Source organism: Catharus ustulatus, chromosome 2, assembly GCF_009819885.2.
Source record: "Catharus ustulatus isolate bCatUst1 chromosome 2, bCatUst1.pri.v2, whole genome shotgun sequence".
In the NCBI taxonomy this organism is placed as follows: Eukaryota; Metazoa; Chordata; class Aves; order Passeriformes; family Turdidae; genus Catharus; species Catharus ustulatus.
In genome coordinates this window covers 114,092,553-114,113,441 of record NC_046222.1, presented here as the reverse complement: position 1 = coordinate 114,113,441, position 20,889 = coordinate 114,092,553, and the positions used below count along the sequence as shown (strand labels likewise).

The following is a 20,889-nucleotide window of genomic DNA, read 5'->3' as shown; positions in this document are numbered from 1 at the left end:
CTTTTTCTTATAGCTGTGTCCCTGTTGCACCTCTGTCCTCTGACCTTCCTTGGCACAATGCAGAGGCTGAGAGCAAAAGGGAGGTCATGGGGCTAAGCTGGCATGGTGACATCAGTGCCACCACTGCACCAACTAGAAATGCTCAGCCAGAAGCATCTGCACTGCCCTTGAGACCCTTCCTGAGGAAACAGCTGAGAGTATAAGGACATGCTAAGGCACATCTCAGAAACTTCATTTGTTCATTTGGTTTATAACCAGAACATATTATGCTGTCATGGATAAATAAACTGATGTTGTTTTTAGCTGGTTCATCAGCACTACAGGATAATGGCATCTCTTCAGTCTTATGTGTAGTATTTATTTTTTATTTCTTAGAGTAGTTACTTATTCTTGTTTCAGCCCATGTTTTTAGAGAGTTCTGCAAATCCCTTGGACGTGGCTACAATTTACATCTTTGCCTTTTCTAGTGCTTTGAATGAAGGTATTTAAAAGGATACTCTGGAGGGATAAAGTAGAAGCAAAAGAAATGGTTGATTCCTAAAATCAGTTTTCTTTTGTTAATAATTAATAGCTGACAAAAAAACTGCTTTCAAATGTAGCTCTCAAGAAAAACAACTCTTACTTTTTCTGTCTGGTGGAAAAAGCCCCTGGAAAGAAATGTGTCTGCATATTTATATGTGATAATTTTCAAGAGAAAAGAAGGAATAAGGTCAAAAAGTTGAATAAGAAAAAATTGCCAAGATAGATACATTTTTCAGTTCCATAGACTGTAAAATAGCTCCCAGTTTTGCAGGGTGGTATTTGCAAAAAACCAGTGACCTCAGTCTGGAGTCCTTCCAGGATTCAGCTCTTGAAGAACTGCTTGTCACAATCTAGCATTTCCATAGGGAGATACAAATCATTAATTTTTAAAAATATAACACATTTGAGAGCTCTTGTTTCCACCTCCCAATATGGCCTTTCAGTAACTGAATTTGTTATGGTAACAGGGAGGGGGAGAGCAGGAGACAGGGTCCAGATGCATCATAACAGCCTCCCAGTTAATTTGGGTTCTCCACCCTGGAGAACTGACTGCATCACTCCTCAGATAATCCTCTAGATGGGATGACATTTTCTCACACCTTCCTAATTTAGAGTGTAAAAAGTGAAAGTATCACATATCAGATAAGGCCAAATTGTCAGGTATGTTAAACTTGAAAATTATTATTCCAGGATTTTATGTCTCTCTGTACTGTACTTCACGTCAAGTTATGTGTCAGTGCTACTAATGTGAAAAACACCTTATTGGCATTGAAAAATTGCTATTCAGTGAAACCCTGAAAATCCAGTTGGATTAACTGGTAAAGATGGTCAGTTTTTACCAGTGACTTGTTAGCAGTCGGTGCCATAAGCCCTTGGGTTTAGGATTTGAGGACTGTGAATTTAAAAAAATAGATAAAAACTTCTCCTTTTTAAAATCAGCACTAGAAAAATGGATGATGTACAGTCATTCCATCTTCAGTTATTTTCCAGCCTGACTGATACCATTATGTAACTGCATATAGTGAATTTATGGATGTGGTCAGAATTTTTTGCACAAAGCAGTGTACAGTATAGTTGGTTGTTAAACTGAGGCTCATCTTTGTAATACATGGGAGAGCAAGTACATGAGAAGTGTCTAGCAAAAACCTGGCCACAAGTTTATTTCTTACTGGAACTGTGGAAGTACCTTGACTATAAAATTTTTATATTTTACAAATATAACAAGAACTAAATGTAAATAAAAATACACTTCAAGATACAGTTTTATACTCATTTTCATTCCAGTGTCCCACAAAACAGTTGAGTGGTTAAAAAACAAGTTTTGTTCCTCCAAAGCAAAGAATTGCAGCCTTAAAACAGTAAAACAGTAGTTTCCAATGCACAGAAGATCTTGTCAGTGTTTCCAAACAAAGATAATAGAGAAGAATATTTTCATTTTGACTTTTACTATTGTCAGGATCACTTATCATATTTATAAGTCTCTTGTAATATCATCTCAAGAAATCATCTTCCTCTGCTTTGACCAGACTGATACTCAAGCTTATTGCCCCTCTGCCCTCAGTTACTCCCCAGTTACAGAATAGAAATCAGAGGAAGGTCCTTAATTTTGGAATTGTATTAATTTGGTTCCATCTTTGTTATTGCAAAGGCCCGCTGTAGAATCCATATCTATACTTATATATCAACATGTATGTATACATGAATAAACATAAAAAGCAAATTGCTTTTTCCTGCTTTTATTATTGTAGTGTCAATCTATTTTATCACTGATTCTTTTTCTATTTATATCAGATTCATTTCTGAAACTTTCATTCATATAATAAAATTGGATTTTCTAAAAAGAAAAGTGCTAATTTTCCTTCCACTGGAATAGCACTGTGTGGCTCTTCTGCAAACCACTTATCAATGTCTGTACATTATGCCCCAAGAAATGTTTACAGATTAAATACCTTAACTGTTCATAGTAAGAGTTCTTCTGTCTGAACAAGAAATAGCTCCAGTGTGCTTAACTTTAAACACTGCTCTCAGTCAGAAATTGATTAAATATATTTAAACTATATCTGTGTAAGGAAGGGGGGACCAAATAGGACTGATACTGATTTGAGGAAATCAGTGTTGAAAGTTCATCCCAGAAAAACTGTCATCATAGGCGAGTTCAATTTTTTTTTAATTTCCCACAGAATCATAGATTTCAAGGTCAGAAAGGACAAGTATGTTCATATACTGTAGATACAGTAAACCAGTCAATGTGGTTTTTACATAGAATTTCATCTTCCTACTCTTCCAAATTGTGTCTATTAAAAAAAAAGTTTTTAATTAAAAAGGTTTTTTTATAGTGTTTTATATTCTTTAGTGATTTTCTCTCTGTTTAAACATATTGGCTACTAAGATTTTGCATCTTTTCTGTTTGAACTTTATTGTCTTCAATTTCCAGCCAATATACCTTTTCAATGCTATTGTTTCCATAGTTAATAATTGTATTATCAGGAAACTATATTCAGTAGCTTTTAGCATGAGCAAACTTACCCTCAGCAGCAATATATATTAGCAAGGGGCAGCACCATAAAATGACAGAAAAGTCTAAAATGAGGCATAATTACATAACATAGGTGCAGCAAGCCTTGACACTCCTGCCCAGCTGTGCTGCTGCCCAACTCTACAATAGTGCTGTTTGCTGTGCTCCTCTGGTTTGGCTCTTGCCTGTGAATAGAAGCCCTTCCAACCTACTTTGCAGAAATTTAAAATCCAGTACCCATCTGTGTAGCAAGCCCTCCTTCACCTGCCTCTTGTGAATATGTGCTGTAATCTGGCAGGGGCTCCCCACCAGCAATTTAAGGTATTCACTGGAAATGCAGGAGGGAGAGGTGCTGCCTATTCTTGTTCCCTTTTACATTTTCTAGAGGAGAAGGCATCCACTGTCAGTGACACACCTGCTTTCAGTGAGTGCCCTGGGGGCCAGGAGGGGCCATGGGATCCTGGGGTGCAGCAGGGAGAGCATTGCCAGCAGGGCAGGGAGGTGATCCTGCCCCTCCACACAGCCCCACTGAGATGAGTTTCTCTGGAGTGCTGCGTCCAGTTCTGGGCTCCTCAGGATGAGAGAGACATGGAGCTGCTGGACTGGGTAAAGTGGGAGGCAAGAAATATGAAGAAGGGTCTGGAATATCCCTCTGATGAGGAAATGCTGAGGGAGCTATATATAAATATATATATATTAACTTAGTTCCTTCCTTTGCTCTTAATGAAATATGAACATCAGAATTTTTCAGTTTCCCACCTTTACCTTCTGTATTATTGTTGACTGTAAATGAGTACATAGCAACAAAAATGTGGAGAAATAAAAACTAGAAGTAAATAAAAACAAGCACAACCAAAAAACAGCACAACCAAAAAACCAATAAAAATGGAGACAAAAATAAAGTGTAGTTCTGAGAGCAAAACCTGTCTAAATATGCCAAAAAAGTTCAAGTAACAACACTAGGCTTGTAACTTCATCTTTTGGCATGACAGTCAGATATGAATAAAGATCCACCTCAGTAGAGTTAGGCTAAAGTTATTTCAGAATTATTCCAGAATTTCTTATCAGAAAGGGCAAAAATGAGACACTCTTCCTTTCCCCTGCCTCCTACCTATACATACAGAGCTAAGTAATATTAAGTTCACTGTAAGAAAAAATTGTGACAGTTTTCTTTTTCAAAAGTAAAACCAAACAAACCAGAATAAGTTCTCTTTCTTCATTTTACCTTTTTCTTGAGAAAAATAACTAGTTTCCAAAGGTCCTAAAGAAAAACTGAACTGTCAATTTTTGTTGTGCCACTCCATTTTATTCTCCTTAATTATTATCCACTTGCTATTAATGGAGACACCTTCCAGTAAAAGTTATTCAAAAATTACCAGAGGATCCAGTAGAAACTGATGAAGTCATTCTGTGGGGTTTTTTTCTGAAGCATAAAATTGATTCAATCTAATAATTTCCCTATAAAATTGGATAATTTGTAGAGCACCTTTAGGCAAGATATTAGCTTTCCTTCTCCATAAATCTTAGTTATTTTCTTAAAAAGAAACAGCAAAAAACTATCTGTCTGTTTTCTTATATTCATAACATTAAATTAAGTCGGGTCAATACTATTTTACTTCTGTCTAAAAATGTGACAAAGAACTGATAAGTATATCATCCAAAAAAAAAAAAAAAAAACAAAAAAAAAAAACCAAAAAAAAAACCAGTAAAGAGAAGACAAGAACTGAAGCCTGGAAAAACAGAGCATCTGCCCTCAGTGCTCTTGGTAATACACATTTGTTAAGTGCATTGGAAAAGCCCTTAATTTGAAAAACTGTTAGTTATACAGGAGAAATAAAGTAGTAAATTTTGCAAATACACATTCCACAAATGGCAGCTGTATGCTGATAGATTTCAGTTCTGCTGACTGATACAGAAACCAGGGAAGCTCTGTAGCTCCTAACACTGGTTCCCATCCATTAAGTTATTTAGTGGGATGAAAGGACATCAGATACCCTGGAATAGTTTTGTCTGGTTGTTTAAATGCTCATACTTTACTGCAAGAAAAAGTAATAGTGGACAGCCACACTGTTTGGGGGCAAGAAACTGTAATTCCATAGACAGTTCACGTATATCAGATTTACTGTTAGAGCTTTAATCCTGTTTCAGTCTTCAGTTCTTACATGTGATTTATCACTGAGTTCTAGTGGAATGGGTCTCATTATAGCCAAACACCCAAATCTTTAAATGTTGTTCTACTTGTTACAGATACATCTTTAGCTTTATTCCTTTTTTTCCCCCTGGCAATAGCTATAATAGAGCAAATTCCCTTTATCGCAGAGTGATTCATTCACAAGCCATGTTAAATTGTAATCTTTTTTCTGGTTTCTTCTCCATCTTCTCCATCCTGTATGCTGGATGGACTCCAGTGCAGTCCATCAAGGCATCTCAGTTATAATGAGCAAGCTGCTGATGGTTTGATCCGCTTGATCTGCTTCCAAATTCCTTTCCTACAGACAAAGGGGGAGCAGGGTGAGAGGCAGGGGGAGAGCTAGCCCAGCTCCCACTTCCTCCTTCACCTTATGTTTTACCACCACCTTGGCTTACCATCACCATCCTTTTTGGTCAACACATGAAGACTCAAATTACGTACTCCTTGTTCTGTTCGGCTTGATTAGTGCACATCAACAGTGTTTTGCACACCTTGTTGTCATGACCTTTGGCATGAACCAGGCTTCCTAAGTTGTAAAGAAACATTCACAATGCCACCAGCATAACTGAGTGATTGTCCAAATAAACCACACAAAAAGTTCTATGATGCTCTTTCATGCTCCTTATGAAACAGCTGATAATCTGTCACTGGTGGTTTCCCCCAAGCATCACTGATGGAGCTGATATATTCCTTTAGACAGCAATGAGAGCTGCTGAGGCAGTTCTTGAGGTGGCCCCAAGTGGACATAAAAGTACATGTTTGGGAAAATTTGCACTGCATAAAGCACTCAGGAAAAATCAAATTCATAGTCTGTTAAAGTTCTGATTTCAATGACAGGCACCAATCAACTATCAACATTGCTAAATCGTTACTCTTGATCCTCATATTTTCCTAAAACTGTGCATGCTTTGGAGAGAAAACAGAAAACAGTTAATAGTCAAAAGAAAAGTTGTTTCAAAAGAGAAAATTTCTCTGCATTATATTGCTTTCATTGTTTCATAATTTTATGTTTAAATATAGAGAGTATGTAAATGACCATTTTCACTCCTATTCTCTTCTTGCTTAGTGACAAGAAAACAAATTCAAATTGTGTTTGGGAGGAATATCTTAACAAAGCCAATTTTATTATGCAAATGAATTGTAGGTGTTTCATATCTACATTTTCTGAAATTGTTAGCAAGTTTTTCCAAAGCTTTCTCTCTTTCTAGGTGTGTATATAGCATTTTATATTTAGAGAACCAATCAACCACAAGAAACTTAGTTGTTTTAAGTAAAAGTTGTCTTGACTATACATTTTGGAAGTTATCAGTTCATTTTTGGTTTCAATTGAAGGTTTTGAGTCCAAAGATTTTTCAAAAGATGTGCAAATAATTTCCTCAAGAACTATTTAATGGAACTATGCTTTTTCTGAGGATATCATGATGAGTTAGTTCAAAGGAACGAACAGCTTTATAGGATGAGAAATATTCCTTCCTTACATTCTCATATTAATCATCCACTTGTGCTCTTGTGGTTCACTAGTTCATTTCATTAAACAAGGTTGGGAGTGGGCCAAAACAAATCATCCCAAACATTTGTGAAATCTTAGTCTTCAGCCATGGGTTGTTAATGACAAAAAGTGCTTCCAGTTTGCTCTTAACATGGAAGAGCAAATATCTTCTAAAATGCTGTTTTGCCCAAACATAATTTGATCACTCACTATTATCATTCCTATGCTTAGTATAAAATAGATAAAGAGCTGTATTTGACTGGGAGCATGTAAGCAGCAACCATAACACATGTTTGAGTTCAGCAAAGGGAGATGAACAGTCCTGGCTTTGGTGTGGGAAAAGTTTCTTTGGCTATTAAAGAGTGAACACCCATAATCAACACTAGTAAGTGATTGGTTGAATGTGCAAGTCTTGATACCATCCTGGAATTCAGCTATTCCACTTAAATAACACTTGCCATAAATTCAAGGAAAAAAAAAAAAAGATGGATAGATTTAAAGATCCTTTTATAGAAACTAGCATGGCCAGTGTGACAGATATGCAGGCTGTATACTATAAAGCTAGAAAATATTTTAATTATCAGTCTCAAACCTTGCAGTCCCACCAAGAATTTGTCACACTTTCACCTGTTTCAGTCTGTCAGTTTATTTTTTAGCAATTTTTATGCAAGTTATTGCTGTTGCTGACTTGAACAATTTGTTCCATACCTCAATACCCGTTTTGTGTAAGAAAATCATAAAAGTTAGGAACCTGAAAATTGGATTTTACTTTTGAGCAGCTGCTGTCTCCAAATGTGGAAAGATTGTTAAAAGTGAATGGCATCACTTTCTAACAAACTCTAGGTAGGTTGGATGACTGTATCTCATTACTCATTATCATGCATTACTGTGTTATCACCCAGCATCATTGTGTTGGCATTCACAGATATACGGAAGAAAAAGAAAAGCTCTTTGAGGGTTTAAAGATGTGTTTGTGCAACCATGCATGTCAATGGTCCTTCAGTGTTGACCTACTCATGTGGAGTTACATTTATAATTAAAATTTCTTGATGGAAATGTGTTCTATAATGTTCTGGAGAATGTTGTTTTGTACTTTCACAGAGCACTAAAAAAGTGTTGGTACAAATTTTGTGCAAAAGAATTTGTTTATTTAAAACTCCACAACTTTTAGTTCAACTGACTCCCTAAAACATTGTGCTTGTACTATTGCTGACATAATGGGGATTGGATAGATTTCTATTTCATTTATTTTGAAATTAGTTTAATTATAACTTTCATTTCTGTATTGCCCATTTTTATATAGCACATTTGTTTCCGTGTGCTGACATTCCAAATCAGAGGCATCTGGTCTGTTGCATCTGCTGTGCCTCCACCAGGGTGCCACTATTAATGAGTTTTTATTCCTATGGCTGTTGTAACAGTAACTTCTAACAGTTTCCACTTAGTTTTCTGTTGAGGATCATTTTACAACCTTAAATACTTGACTGAATTTGTAAAAGTTTTTAAAACTATCTCCAGACATTAATTTCTTCTGATTTTGCCTTTTAGGGGGTTTGTTCATTTGTTTTAGCTCATATAACTAATACTTTAAAGCTATTCAATTTTAATTTAAAAAAAAAAATACTTAGTGGTCTTTTATTTTGTATTCTGCAAAGCACTGTTCTTCCTAGCATAATTAAATGTATTTTTAATAACCCAAAAAATCAGCTTGTATCATCAACTTATCCAGTCACAGAATATTTTTCTGAATAGAACACTTAAAGGGGAGCTCAAGTGTTGTTTATTTTCATGCTACAGGATCACGGGAAGAGTTAGAAATTATGTGTTTTAGTAGCTACTTTTATCCAAGTTTCCATCAGGGTTTTCTATATATACTGTAGGTAACATGTGGAACGTACATTTGTGAAGTTTTTAAGATGAGCAGACTGGTAAAACTAGACCAATAAACATTGTAACAACTTTGTAAATATAAATGGTAAAATTATACTGAATAATAATATAATAATCATAATAATATTCTATTGAATAAAATAGGACATTGCTTAGGTAAAGTTCTCAGACACTTTATATTAAATCAAGGAAAAATATACTTATTGGAGAAATGCTGGTTTTTTCTAAGGGTAAGAAAAGAAATGTTTTATAATTATGTTTTTTTGTCTTATGAAAGGTCTAAGACTCTTCCAGATCTGTTTATAGTGTTAGGAGTTTGTCCTTCTTGATCTTTCTAAAACACACACTTGTGCATCTGGAAGAAAATAATTTTATTCACATTAAATGGCAGAGGGAAGGCTGTCCACACAATCTATACAGGGATTACATTTTTATGTATCCAAGGGAGCAGCAAAACTAGCAAGACTCACTTTAAAGAGACCTTTCTAGTTTTTCTGAATGTCCAGTTCAGGAATTGCAAATGGATCATGGGAGTAAATCCTTCTGTGAGCCCTTGGGCGCAGATCAGCTCCATTTCCTCATTTTGGTGCTGAGTAAATCCTTTCTGAGCTATCCTTACCTAGTGCTTCATTTCTTACTATATGAAACATAATGGCAGCTTTCTTTAGTAGTGATAAAAACACAGCATTTAATGTCTAGTTGGAGACTAGATCTGGCTGGATCAGATAAATCACTCTGAGTATTCCGGTATAAAATTATATTTAGGAAACTTTAGGGAAGAGAGTCACTGTTGGCATAAGACCTTAGAATGACTTAATTTGCTTTTCCTCTTCTAAATATTTTCTAGGTAGGGAAAGAGAGAGAAAGGGAAGCTAGAGAAGTGTCTGAGCCTGTTGTGTGTGTTTTAGTGTTCTTCTGCACCGTCCATTTTGGCAATATGTGCAAAACAGATGTTGTTCCACTGCACTGGGACTGCTTTTCCTACTGCAAAATTCATGTCACTCATTAGGTTGTCTTCTTAAAAAATGGAGTTTGGAAGGCACATAGATATCTAGAGATAGTAATGGCATCAGTAGATATTTATTTACTTACTAAGGAGAGACTTCTAATGAGAAATTTCTTTTTTCCTTAATTATGCAAGCTACTGTTTTAACTGTGTGCCTCTGCAATTCAATCAGCATAAAAGTAAAAAAATACCATGCAAACTTTTGGGTGTGAATTTGGAAACCCAGTTATAATAGATTTTCAAAGACCTGATACAGAAGTTAAAAGCAAGAATTTCACACGGTGTAGCTAGATGTGTGTCTTGAAAATTGCCTTTTTTTTTTTTTCTAAACAGTTTGTAACTGAACAAAATGAAACTCAGTAGAGCTTTTAGTTTGCTTTTGATAGTATATGCTGTAGTTACTGAAAGCTATATTCTTATCCTCTTTTGTTAATCTTATTGAACAGAAAATGGTATTAGGTCTTTATTTGTAACCTTCAACTTGGTGGAAATTATGCAACAGTAGTCTGAAGTTGGAGAGTCAAATTTAAGATCAGACTCACAGGTCTTTTCTATCCAGAATGGTCAGTGTATAACAGGTTTTTTTAAATCAAGTATGATTATTTAGAACAAAAACATTATAAGGAGAGGAGACTTTTAAAACAATAAAATACTACAGACACTTTATCAACAGGCAGGTGAGAATGCTGACAGATTATCTAACTAGTGACTATGTAACCAACCCAAAAAATAGAAATTCTTCTCTGGCCTGTTTTCCAATTTGCTATCTGTTAAAGGGTACCTACTAACGGATGGCAGACTGCTCTGTTCTGATGAATAAAAATTGCAGGCAGAATGAAAGTAATTTGTTCATAGTTTTGTAATAAGTATTGCTACTTCCAACTCCTAAGATTGGAAATCTAATGAGCATCTTGACTCAAAACTCCACAATAGATAGCTGAATTTTCTGAATTTGATCAGTGTCTTCTAAAGACATAGTTGGATGCTTCTCATCTGAGAAATTCTCATACTGAGTCCTTGTTTGCTCTTCCTTAATTCTACAAAATAAGTTAAATATATATATAAAAGTTATATGCCTTACTTTCCTTGAGTTTTCATTTTGTCTAAAGTTACTGAATTTTAGTTTTTATTGCCTTCTAAATACCAAAAAGTTCATCTTTTCCCCATGAGAAACTCTAAATCCACTTCTTACTTTCTAGTCAGATTGTCTGGGTTTTTATATTGTTTTGAGTAGCATATAAATTATTGTGAGTGTTAAGTATTTTTTTGCTAGGTAAGGACTGAGGACAAAAAAAAGTGACATTAGCAGTCTTACAATGGTTTTTAACCAATAGATAATAATTAAACAGTCATGACATATTAAAAATAAACACAATTTATTATTTTTCATGAGTTAATAGGAAAAGCCTACCTAATCTGGCAAGAATGTAAACCCTTATATCTTCTTTTAAAACTACACAGTAAAATGTCAGATAAGATAGAAAAATAGTGCCCTTCTATATAGCTTTTTCAAGGAGGATACTTATCCTGCAGAATTTGATCTGCTAAAATTTAAGAATGGTAATTTGATACTTTGTATCTAGTTTTACAGATCCTTTTAAAATTATTAGTGCAAGTTATACTTGGTATTTTTAAATTAATAACAACAAGGTCTATTTAGAAGGTCTAGACCAAATTCTTTGTACTATTTGAAAAAGCAAACAATCTTTTTGCTTTAAGTCAAGTTTGCACAAAGAAAAATTCCTATATGTGGTCTTCTCAAAGGCTCTTTATGCTTTTTTCTTTATTTTATTTTTGAATTTGTGTTCAACTAGGCAATACTACAAGATCTGGAGCAAAGACGTCCCCAACTGGATGAACTAATAACTGCAGCACAAAATCTAAAAAACAAGACGAGCAACCAAGAGGCCCGGACAATAATTACTGACCGCAGTAAGTGGTGATTCTGCTATCATATGGCATTTCAGCAAACATGGAAAATGTTGTCCTATGTAATAAGCATAGCATTCTGCAGATACTTGATGCCTTTGCCATGAGGAGAGTTCCAACAGGTGGCAGTTCTCACACAGGTTTTCCAAGCTGCATATAGAAGAAATGTCAATGAAAGTCAGTGATCCCATATTTCAGATTTTTCATCGTAACTTCATATTGCTTGTCCTTCCACTAGAAGGACATTGTACAAAATATAAAATGTGAGCACTGAAAATAAAGAAATACATTTCTTCTTACACAACTAGAAAGAAGAAAGAATTCACAGAGCATAGCCACAGGCTTGTAAGAAGCTTTCAATTCCATCCCCTGTAGTACAGCTGCAGGCTCTTCTTTCATCTCCCCTCAGCTGACGCACAAGTCTGATGATGCTCTACATTACTCTGTATTATTTCTTCAGTTCTGTTTTCCCTTTCCAGATTTAACAAACTAGCTGTGCCTAAGGTGAAAAAATTGGTAGATTAAGTTTTAGAAGTCTCTAGAAGACATAGTGTTGTCACCCTTGAGAGTTTGCATGTCCTTATACCCCTCACTCTAGGATGGAACACACTCTCAAGGTCATTTTATAGAAGCAGTGATGGACTGCTATATATCTTTAGTTATTATCTTAAGTTCTCAGGACTAGAAACTAAGAAAAAATGGATTTTTTATGGTTTTCAAAGTCTGCTATGGAGCTTATAGAAGACGCAGTCCAAGTGCTTTGTATGTGAACAGGGACAATTCATTTTAGGGAGATGCAAACTGCTCTGTACATCCTGGCCTGGAGACCAGGGCTTGCTCCTTGACACTGATGACTGTGAGGGTACAAATATAGGCTATTTTTTTTTCTCCCTATAATTACAAACTTAGTATATCTACACCCTTATTATCTCTTTCTTTTTATTCCATCAGGTAAGTACATTCCATACTATGTCCAAACCAAAATGCATGTTTGGACCACATTGTTGGTAGTCACACATATAAGTGCTATTTAGAATACATCCTATGTGTAATAACATTGTTAAACTGCCATTGAAATATGCTGCTTAGAGAAGGAGAAGCTTTATGTTTTAATGGAAATTTGAGAAGTAAGGGACAATGCTTATAAACTACATAAGAACCCACTCCTGTTGGACATGAAAATTAATTTTAGAATCATCTATTCATTTGAATTTTCTTAAATAGTGTATTACTTTAACTTTACAGTTCTTATTTGAAATCAACACATGTAGTATTCCCATCAGTATTTTGTAGCATGTCTGAATTTTCAATTGTTATACAAGTCTTCTGAACTTAAGAATTGTAGGCTTCGAAAAAATGCAAGCTTAATTCCTGTATGCTCTCATGTGAATTGTATGCATGACTAAATTTTGTTCTGTTGGAAAACTGCATTTCATTTTAAGTGAATTTGCCGATTAAGGGAGATTAAATGCTTCTTTCTCATAGAGCAAAAGCAAGCAGCTATCAGATCGTAAATCATGAATGAGTATGTGGTAACTCAACTATATCACAGCTTGTGTCTGTGCCTAGTAGTGTGGTAAATACATTTTAAATGATGATTTCTTAGTTTTTTATCCATAAGAATTCCCAAAATTATCAGTTCATTTTGAAATTTAAGTACAAAAAACTAGTTTTACTGTGATTTAGGAATTATTTTCTATGCTGAAACTGTCAATATACTTGTCTACAAGGATATGATGCAGTAGATGCAGGTCATGTCCCTTTATATACTTTCAAGTACACCTTGGAGTATGATCAAAGACATTTTTGGTCCAGTTTTCTGAGGCAACAGACTAGATCCATGAAGGTTTTTCATGTATAGCTAGTTTGTATCTGGGCAATTGTAGTAATACGAAACACTTTCCAAGAGGTATTTATTGCTTTTGTATTTTAAGGAGATCATGATATTTTTGGGGGACACAAAGATACATAAGGTATTCCTGAATATTTGCCACATATTACATACTCTCATCTAAAGTACTTCTAAAGAACAACAATAATTTTTATATTTTTACTTGCTTGCTTTTTTTCTCCTTGTGTCTCATATGAAGAAGATGGAGATTACTCTGTTTGGTTTGAATTAGGCCTGATGAATACCTGTACAGACAGGATCCACTTGTTCTGGCTGCAGTTACCTCTGTAGCTTACCTGTCCCACCCCTTCACAGTGCTATCCTGTCCTGACATCCTCATCCCCAGCCCAGATGGGTGGCTCTAGCTGTGTGCTCTCACCTACTGTAGGTGTTTTGCCTTGTCCTCCAGCATGGACTGAGTTCAGCCTACTGCACCCACTGTGTTTTCCCCAGGTCCATTCCTGGGAATCTTGTCCACGGCCAGAACTGAACCCTGTACTGGGGAACCTACTCCACTTGCTAAGGTTTGTGTATTCCTCCAATCCTTAGAGAGTGTCCACTCCCTTATACCTGTACCTTGCAAGGTCCTGCTGCAAGTCCTCCCTGACTACCTCTTCCACAGACTCTTTCCTATTTCTCTCCCTCCTCATGAATACAAATACATTATCATGGATGTGTTTTAGCAGTTATGAGTACACATTTAATCTATTCTGTTTCATGACCTGAGCATTGACACGTTGGTGCTCCCCTGCAGCAGCTGTGTACCACCCTCACAAGCAGCCTTCTATAATGTCACACTGCCAGGGCTCAAAAGTATCAGATCCCATCATGAAGGAAAGGGAGTGATGGGCTGCAATGCCCTGGTCCTCATGTAGGAGCTGATATTCCCTGGGCTGAAGCACAGCATCTCACACTTTGGGAAATGAAGAGATGAGATGAGCTAATTTGTATGAATAGGTTGTTCATTGACTTTTGTTATTAAGGTGCTAGTAAAAACCCCAACACAATCACCTGGCCAATTTCACTGGAAAGATATACTATAAATACTAAATGAGACTCAGGTACTCTACAAGAGTAGAGTTAGCTGCATTCTTTGTCACATGATGGGTTGGTGTGTCACCAACTGAAATTAAACCCTGAAGGTTCTGACTTCCCTGCTAACATTGATAATTCCTAAGTCACTCTTCTTGAAAAAATATGTATGTTATGTTTATTAAAATTTAACTTTGAAATATATTTAGAAACCTTATTTCCTTTTCAAAGCAGTTATTAAAAAACAAGTAAACATGCTATACAAAAAAAAATTAAAAGACACATGTATGATAAATAGCAAAAGAAGTCTATAGTCATGAGATTATTTTCAACAGAGTTGTCTAGTATTGCATAGATTTAGTCTTTCTTATGAAGTAAAAACAGTAGCTAATGATAAGTTCATACAATTGAATTATTTCCTATGAACTTTTTTCTCCACCCTTACTTCATTATCTGCGTGAAACTGCTGGGTCTATACTAAATGAAAAGACCTTGGCTCCATAAAGTAAACTTTGTGTTGTGTTTACATAATGTTATATTTAAAACTCTGTGTATTTTATGTAAATCACAGTCTGTTTACAACTTACACAATATGTAAGAATAATAATTGCATTTAGTCTTAAGGAAGAGTTGTGGGAAAAAGCAACATACCTCTCTGCTCTTTTAATGCAGAAGCATTCTGTTCTAACAGAACCATATGTTGTACAATAACATTTTTCTGTTCGTAATGCATTTGCTTTGCTGCTGCTGAAAATGTTGCTTCTTTAAAATGAATGAGTTTATAAGTAACTTTGAATTTTAAAAAGTAATTAAACTTTGAATATTCCTTATTTTCCATCATTCCTTATGTATGAATGCACAAAGTCCGTAAGAAATCAATATAGAAATGCTGAAAGATAATAAATTTGCAGTCTTAGCATCAGAAATACCAAAGCAATTACAAAGACTGTGTTAGATCTTGCAAGATCCTGGATGTGTAAGAAACTCTAAATATCAGGCCTTCCTACTGCTGTGTTCACACACAAGAGGTAACAGTGCATAAACTTTCTGTGGTTTTACTTTGCCAGTAACTTTTATCCCAATTTTGTAATGTGTTCTCTGGCTGTGTAATTGATTGCGGAAGTATGGAAATTCATATTTATAAAACAGTATGAAAAAATAATCTCTTAGTAATAAAGTAAGCTCCCTTTCAAGATTATAAACCAAAGTAAAACACATTTCTTTATCAATTTTCTGAAATTTATTTACTCTTAAAATATCACTTGAGAGGTTCATTAATTTTTATTACATTAGGTTCATAAATAATAGGAATAAATACAAGCATTTAAATTAAGATTATTTTGAGAAAGAATTATACTATGGGACAAAATTATTCCTTTTGAAATTTTCTTTGACAGTTTTAGAAAACAAGTCCACAAGTATATGAATATTTTATAGACAATGTCTTTAGAAGAGGTATTTTGATTTTGTAGTTTGTTGTTTGTTTGTTTGTGCTTGTTTTTTGTTGTTGGTTGGTTTTGGTATTTTTAAAGAAAACCTATATGCTATAATTGGCTGTTAGCAGGGCTGCATTTCCATAATCTGGAAAGAGTCTGAATGGCTCTGTTCCACAACATAAAAATGCCCTTATTTAATAGTTTGCTGTATTTGACAGTTTTATGGCAAAATCATCAACTTGTCATCACTTTCACAACAAAATATATGGAAATTCCACAGTGAATTACAGCTGTACTGTTGTTCTCAACATCTTAATAAAATAGCCATTTCCGCTGTACTGCCATCCATGTGGTTTTCTGTTAGAGCTGCTGAATACAAATGATGAATTTAGCACTCGAAAAACCAAATTCATACAATCTGGGATTTGCCATCCAGTAGTAAACCCCCAAGCTGCCAAGACCAAAAAAGAAAAGTGTAAGAGAAAGCTGTATTTGTATAGAGTTTTCCTGTTATCTTGTTGATATTTTTAAGCTGAATTGTTGAATAAACCCCAGTCGTCTATTCTTTGAATTCCACATATTTGAAGAACATTTCAAGAGTTTTTATTTCCTATGTCATATACATGCAGTTTATTAATCATCCCAATGTACCAGTTTACAGCTGACAATTTGTTTTTCCCATGACAGCTTTATGCCGTAGAAACAAAGCAAAGGAGAATCAGTTGGTTTTTAACAAAATTTCAATAAAGACAAAATAAAACTAGAACTCTGAAAGGGGTAGTTTGAAACCTGATCCCTGGTGCATGTTCATTGCTTTAAAAGCATGTGTAAAAAGTCATAGGACATGTTAAAAAGGAGTGGGAAGTTATTTTGGCATACTGGGGAGAGTTGCCCTTTAAGAATGGGTGATGACATGCCCAGAAACATCTGAATGATCAGGGAATTCCAGTTATATATAACTTCTCAGGCTATGTATGTTAGAATGTGGTTCAGTGGACAAAGGACAAGATCTCAGGTGCCTGCTTCAGGTCTTGTAGTCCTCCCAAAAAGGGTGATTGTTCTTCATTTCTGGTTATATTCTTCAGCAGGAATGACAGAGCTTTTTGGTAGCCCCAGAGAGGTCATAAGTGTATTATTGCCACCAGCAATAGTATCACTGGTGTTTGCTTGGATCTCACATCTCAATCCTGTAAAGAGAGATAATTACAAAGCTTCATGTTGTTGGTAATTCATGTGGAACTGGCTAGTTCTAGGCCAGATATTTCTAAATAGGTAAGAACACAGATAAGAACAGAATAAATAAGTTTTATGATGCTAGGAATCAGTCTGTGTTGGAAGACAGGCACCCTGGACTGCTGTGATGTATAGAGGCACTTAATTATATCCAAATTATTCTTAGTAGCAGTTTGTCTTCTATCCTAGAGAAGCAGAATAGTTGATCAACTCTCCCTTGAGAAAATTATGACCACAAAGTGAGTTGTCACTCAGCTGTGAACCCGTGAACAGTATAAGTCCAGTGGAGAGTATAAGGCTGTGCTGCAGGAAGAGACCTTTCAATAAAAGTGATGCAAAATACTTAAGAGCCTTTAAATCATTTCAGCTAGACCCAGGAGAGTGAAAATAACAAAAGCCATGAACAAAACACCCAGAATAATGACAGTATGATTTGGTAGGGAGATGTTTCACATTAACAGGTGACATTTTGTTGTATGATGTAGTCATGGGTACATGAGACTAAGTGGTTGAAAAACTTGGGATATACCCTCATCTGACAGAAGAACATACTTCCCTCTTTAGCCTCAGGAATTATTTGGTACCAGCAGTAGAGGGGAGCTGCTGTTTGAGTCTTGCTTTATCCTGCTGGTCACCACTTAACAATGGAGTTAACAGAGGTGATTAGTCAGAGTACAGACAGAAAAGTTCTTATAATTTATAGTGTCAAGACAAATTAAGTCTATTTAATATTCTGCAATTCATTCTGCTGTTCTTCAAATGTTTGAAGACTGAGTTGATAGAATTGATTTTAGTAAAAGAGCTGAAACATATAAATCTTCAGCCCTCTGTCCCCAACCTTCAACCTACCCAGTCACCAATTAGATGAAACTGGCCCAGAACCATGAGCAGACATGAAATGACAGAAAGTCTCATCAGCAGGCAATTTCTTTTCCCAGGTAGTACAGTCTGTTCCCCTCTATGGTGAGTGCTGTTCACCGTTGTCAGGGGAATGTTTTCCTTCTTGTTTGCTTGAGAGGAGTCATATTTTAACAGACTGGTTTCATATAAACACCTGCCTTTGTTCCTAGAGTATTTGTGAAAAATCTCCATTCATATAGCCATTTAATGGAGCTTTCTCTTTTTTTTAGTTTAGCAAGACCAGCACTTCAGTAGCTTCAGAAAGAGACAAATTTACTTCCAAAGTGTTATAAGCAAAACGTAAAGGGAAGATAAAAACTGCCACACAGGATGAGACGACAGCTCTTACTCATGTAGGTCTCTGAAATTGTTAGTACCGTGTACTTCTGAGGAATGTTGAAGGATTCAGTAGTATGTAAATCTGAAATAGAGATTTCTTCCTGAGAGTCTTCTCTGGATACAAAGTCATTCACATCTTAATTAGAGAAATTAAAATACTTTTTGAAACATTTAATTGACCAAAACTGCCAAGAATATGTAGCTCTTTGGGAAAGCAATCACTGAGTTATTTTAGAGATTTCAACATATTTAGCAGTATCTAATGTGAGGCTTCCTATTTACAGTGTAGCAGCAAAAAATCTGGTTTTGATTACATTGCATTTCAAAATTGAATTCATTCTCATTTTTGCAAATGTTAATTAACATTTATATAAAATACTTCAAAAATTTAAAATACTAAATGTTAAAGAGGTTTTATTACATCTTGTCAGAAAAGGTAGAAGAATGTTCCATTGACTTGTGTAGTGGCCAGATTATCAGAAAGGAATTTTTTTTTTCCTCTTTGATGCTGGAAGGACTCAGTCAATTTGCAGTGTTAAGGAGTAATGTAAATAATTGCCATCAGCAGTGAAGATGCTCTGGTAGTTCCCAATACATGGTGACTTTTGTCAGTGAAGTCACAGATGGAAAATGATGGAAGTGCTTCATCCTTGAAAGCAAAGTCAGGGAACAAGTATTCCTGCTTCCAGGTAGCTGGAACAGGAGCTGCCACCCAAGTGCAAATATAAACATGTGGAGTAGGGAATAATTTAGTTGTGTCTGTAATTTTAATCACTAAAAATACAGCCAAAGTAAGGATAAAATATTCCAGACTAACCTGAGAATCCCTTATACATATGGTGAAAAGTCAAGATCTTGTTGGTGAGTTGAACTAACCCAACAAAGTAGGAATTATCAATTCTTTTATTGCAACATATGATTACATCCAAGCAACACTTGCCATTCTTAATTTTTCTTCACAGAGGAAGTTCCTTGCCAAACACTAAGCACTGACTTATCCTGTGCCTCAGGTCAGTTGTATAATAGTATATGGATTTTGTTTTTGTTTTTACCTTTAGATATCAATGAAAATACAGTAAGAGCAAACTTTTTGTATCACTAGAAGTTAGAATAACCGCGATTTAATTTCCAAATCTGCTCCAGACTTTCTTTATAATTCCAGAAAAATCTTTTAATTTCATATGTTCAGGTTTTTATCTAACTAAGATGGGCTAATATTCTTATCCCAGCCTTTTTCTGCCATATCTCTTCAGAAGATTTCGTCCTGTTTTGTTGGATTCTAACAAGCCTAAGTGTTTGCTGTTTTGGTTCCTGTTCCAATACAGTACTGTAGAAATAGTAGCTTGCACAGAACATTTTAAATTTAACCAGAAGCAGCCATGTAAACAGTAAAAGTATCCATTTTATTTTTATCTTATTCCTGATGATACAAGCAGACAAGCTATGCTCGTGCTACTACGTATTAATCAAAAGGAAAATAAATGGAAATAAAAAGGATTTGTTCAGAAATAAAGTTTGAGAAAGTGATCAAATTATTTATCCACTGACAGATGGATGGACATTAAATGTCCACAGTTATTTTAAAAGCTGTGGCAGAACAGTATATATTCATTTATAGCAGACCATAATTTTCTGTAGTAATTAGAGGGCAAACAGGAAACAGAGGTCCTGCTCAGTAGAGATTACAAGCTAAATTTAGATGCCACATAATCAGCCATATCAAGAAAAATGCAGGTTTTGATGTACACTGTGTCCTGTCTCCTTTCCTAAAATGGATGCAATACACAAGGAACATATATTGGAATATGCAGTTGTTCTCAGACAATCTTGTTAAGCATCCTGGAGCATGTTTGGCCTAAGGATTTTACTTTGGCTATCCTCAATACAAATTTATCATGTTTAGTTTTGCTTGAGTCACAAATAAACCGATAACAAAACCAGTGTTCCCAAAGCTCCTATGCCTATTTACTCCTAGCCTGAGTAAATACTAGCTTAATCTGTGTGAGAGAGGTCCTAAGACTTTGGTGAGTGGTTCCATCAGCTGGTGATTTGATTTTACATGTACAAATCATCACTGTGGTGACTTACAAAACAGTATAGATAATTCAAAGAATTTAAGTTTATTACTGTTTTCAGCACCAAATGGTGACTCTGAGGCTTTTCAAGCTTTGTTTGGTGGATAACAGTGTTTCAGCCTTTATCATACCCAAAAGAGAGGGAAGGAGAAAAACATAACAGTTCTGGAGACTAGCTACTTCTCTTTCATCTTTCTTATCAGCAAGTCTATTCCACGGCAGGTGAGAGAATGACTCAATAGAGGACAATCCCTCGCCAAGTAACAGCAAAGGAGGGTGGGTAATGAGTACTCTGATATGTGGTGAGAAAGTGGTGGCATTTGGGCTTGGTGAAATTTAGAGCTTAAAAGGGAATATTTAGGAAAAAGATCTATTTTGTTCTATTTTAATTGGATGGGAACTTGTGTACAGTCGGGCGAACGCCTATGCTATGGAAATTTT

General features: G+C 35.3%; 1 protein-coding gene across 9 annotated transcripts in view; it reads left to right on the top strand.

The window, feature by feature from the left end:
- Nucleotides 1-20,889, top strand: part of DMD (dystrophin) — a 1,072,200-nt gene that overhangs the window by 771,275 nt on the left and 280,036 nt on the right. For all 9 annotated transcript variants that reach the window (XM_033051053.2, XM_033051056.2, XM_033051052.2 and 6 more), the window contains one exon: nt 11,428-11,545. In XM_033051053.2, the coding sequence (XP_032906944.1) occupies nt 11,428-11,545 (118 nt within the window). The remainder of the gene's footprint in view (nt 1-11,427; nt 11,546-20,889) is intronic.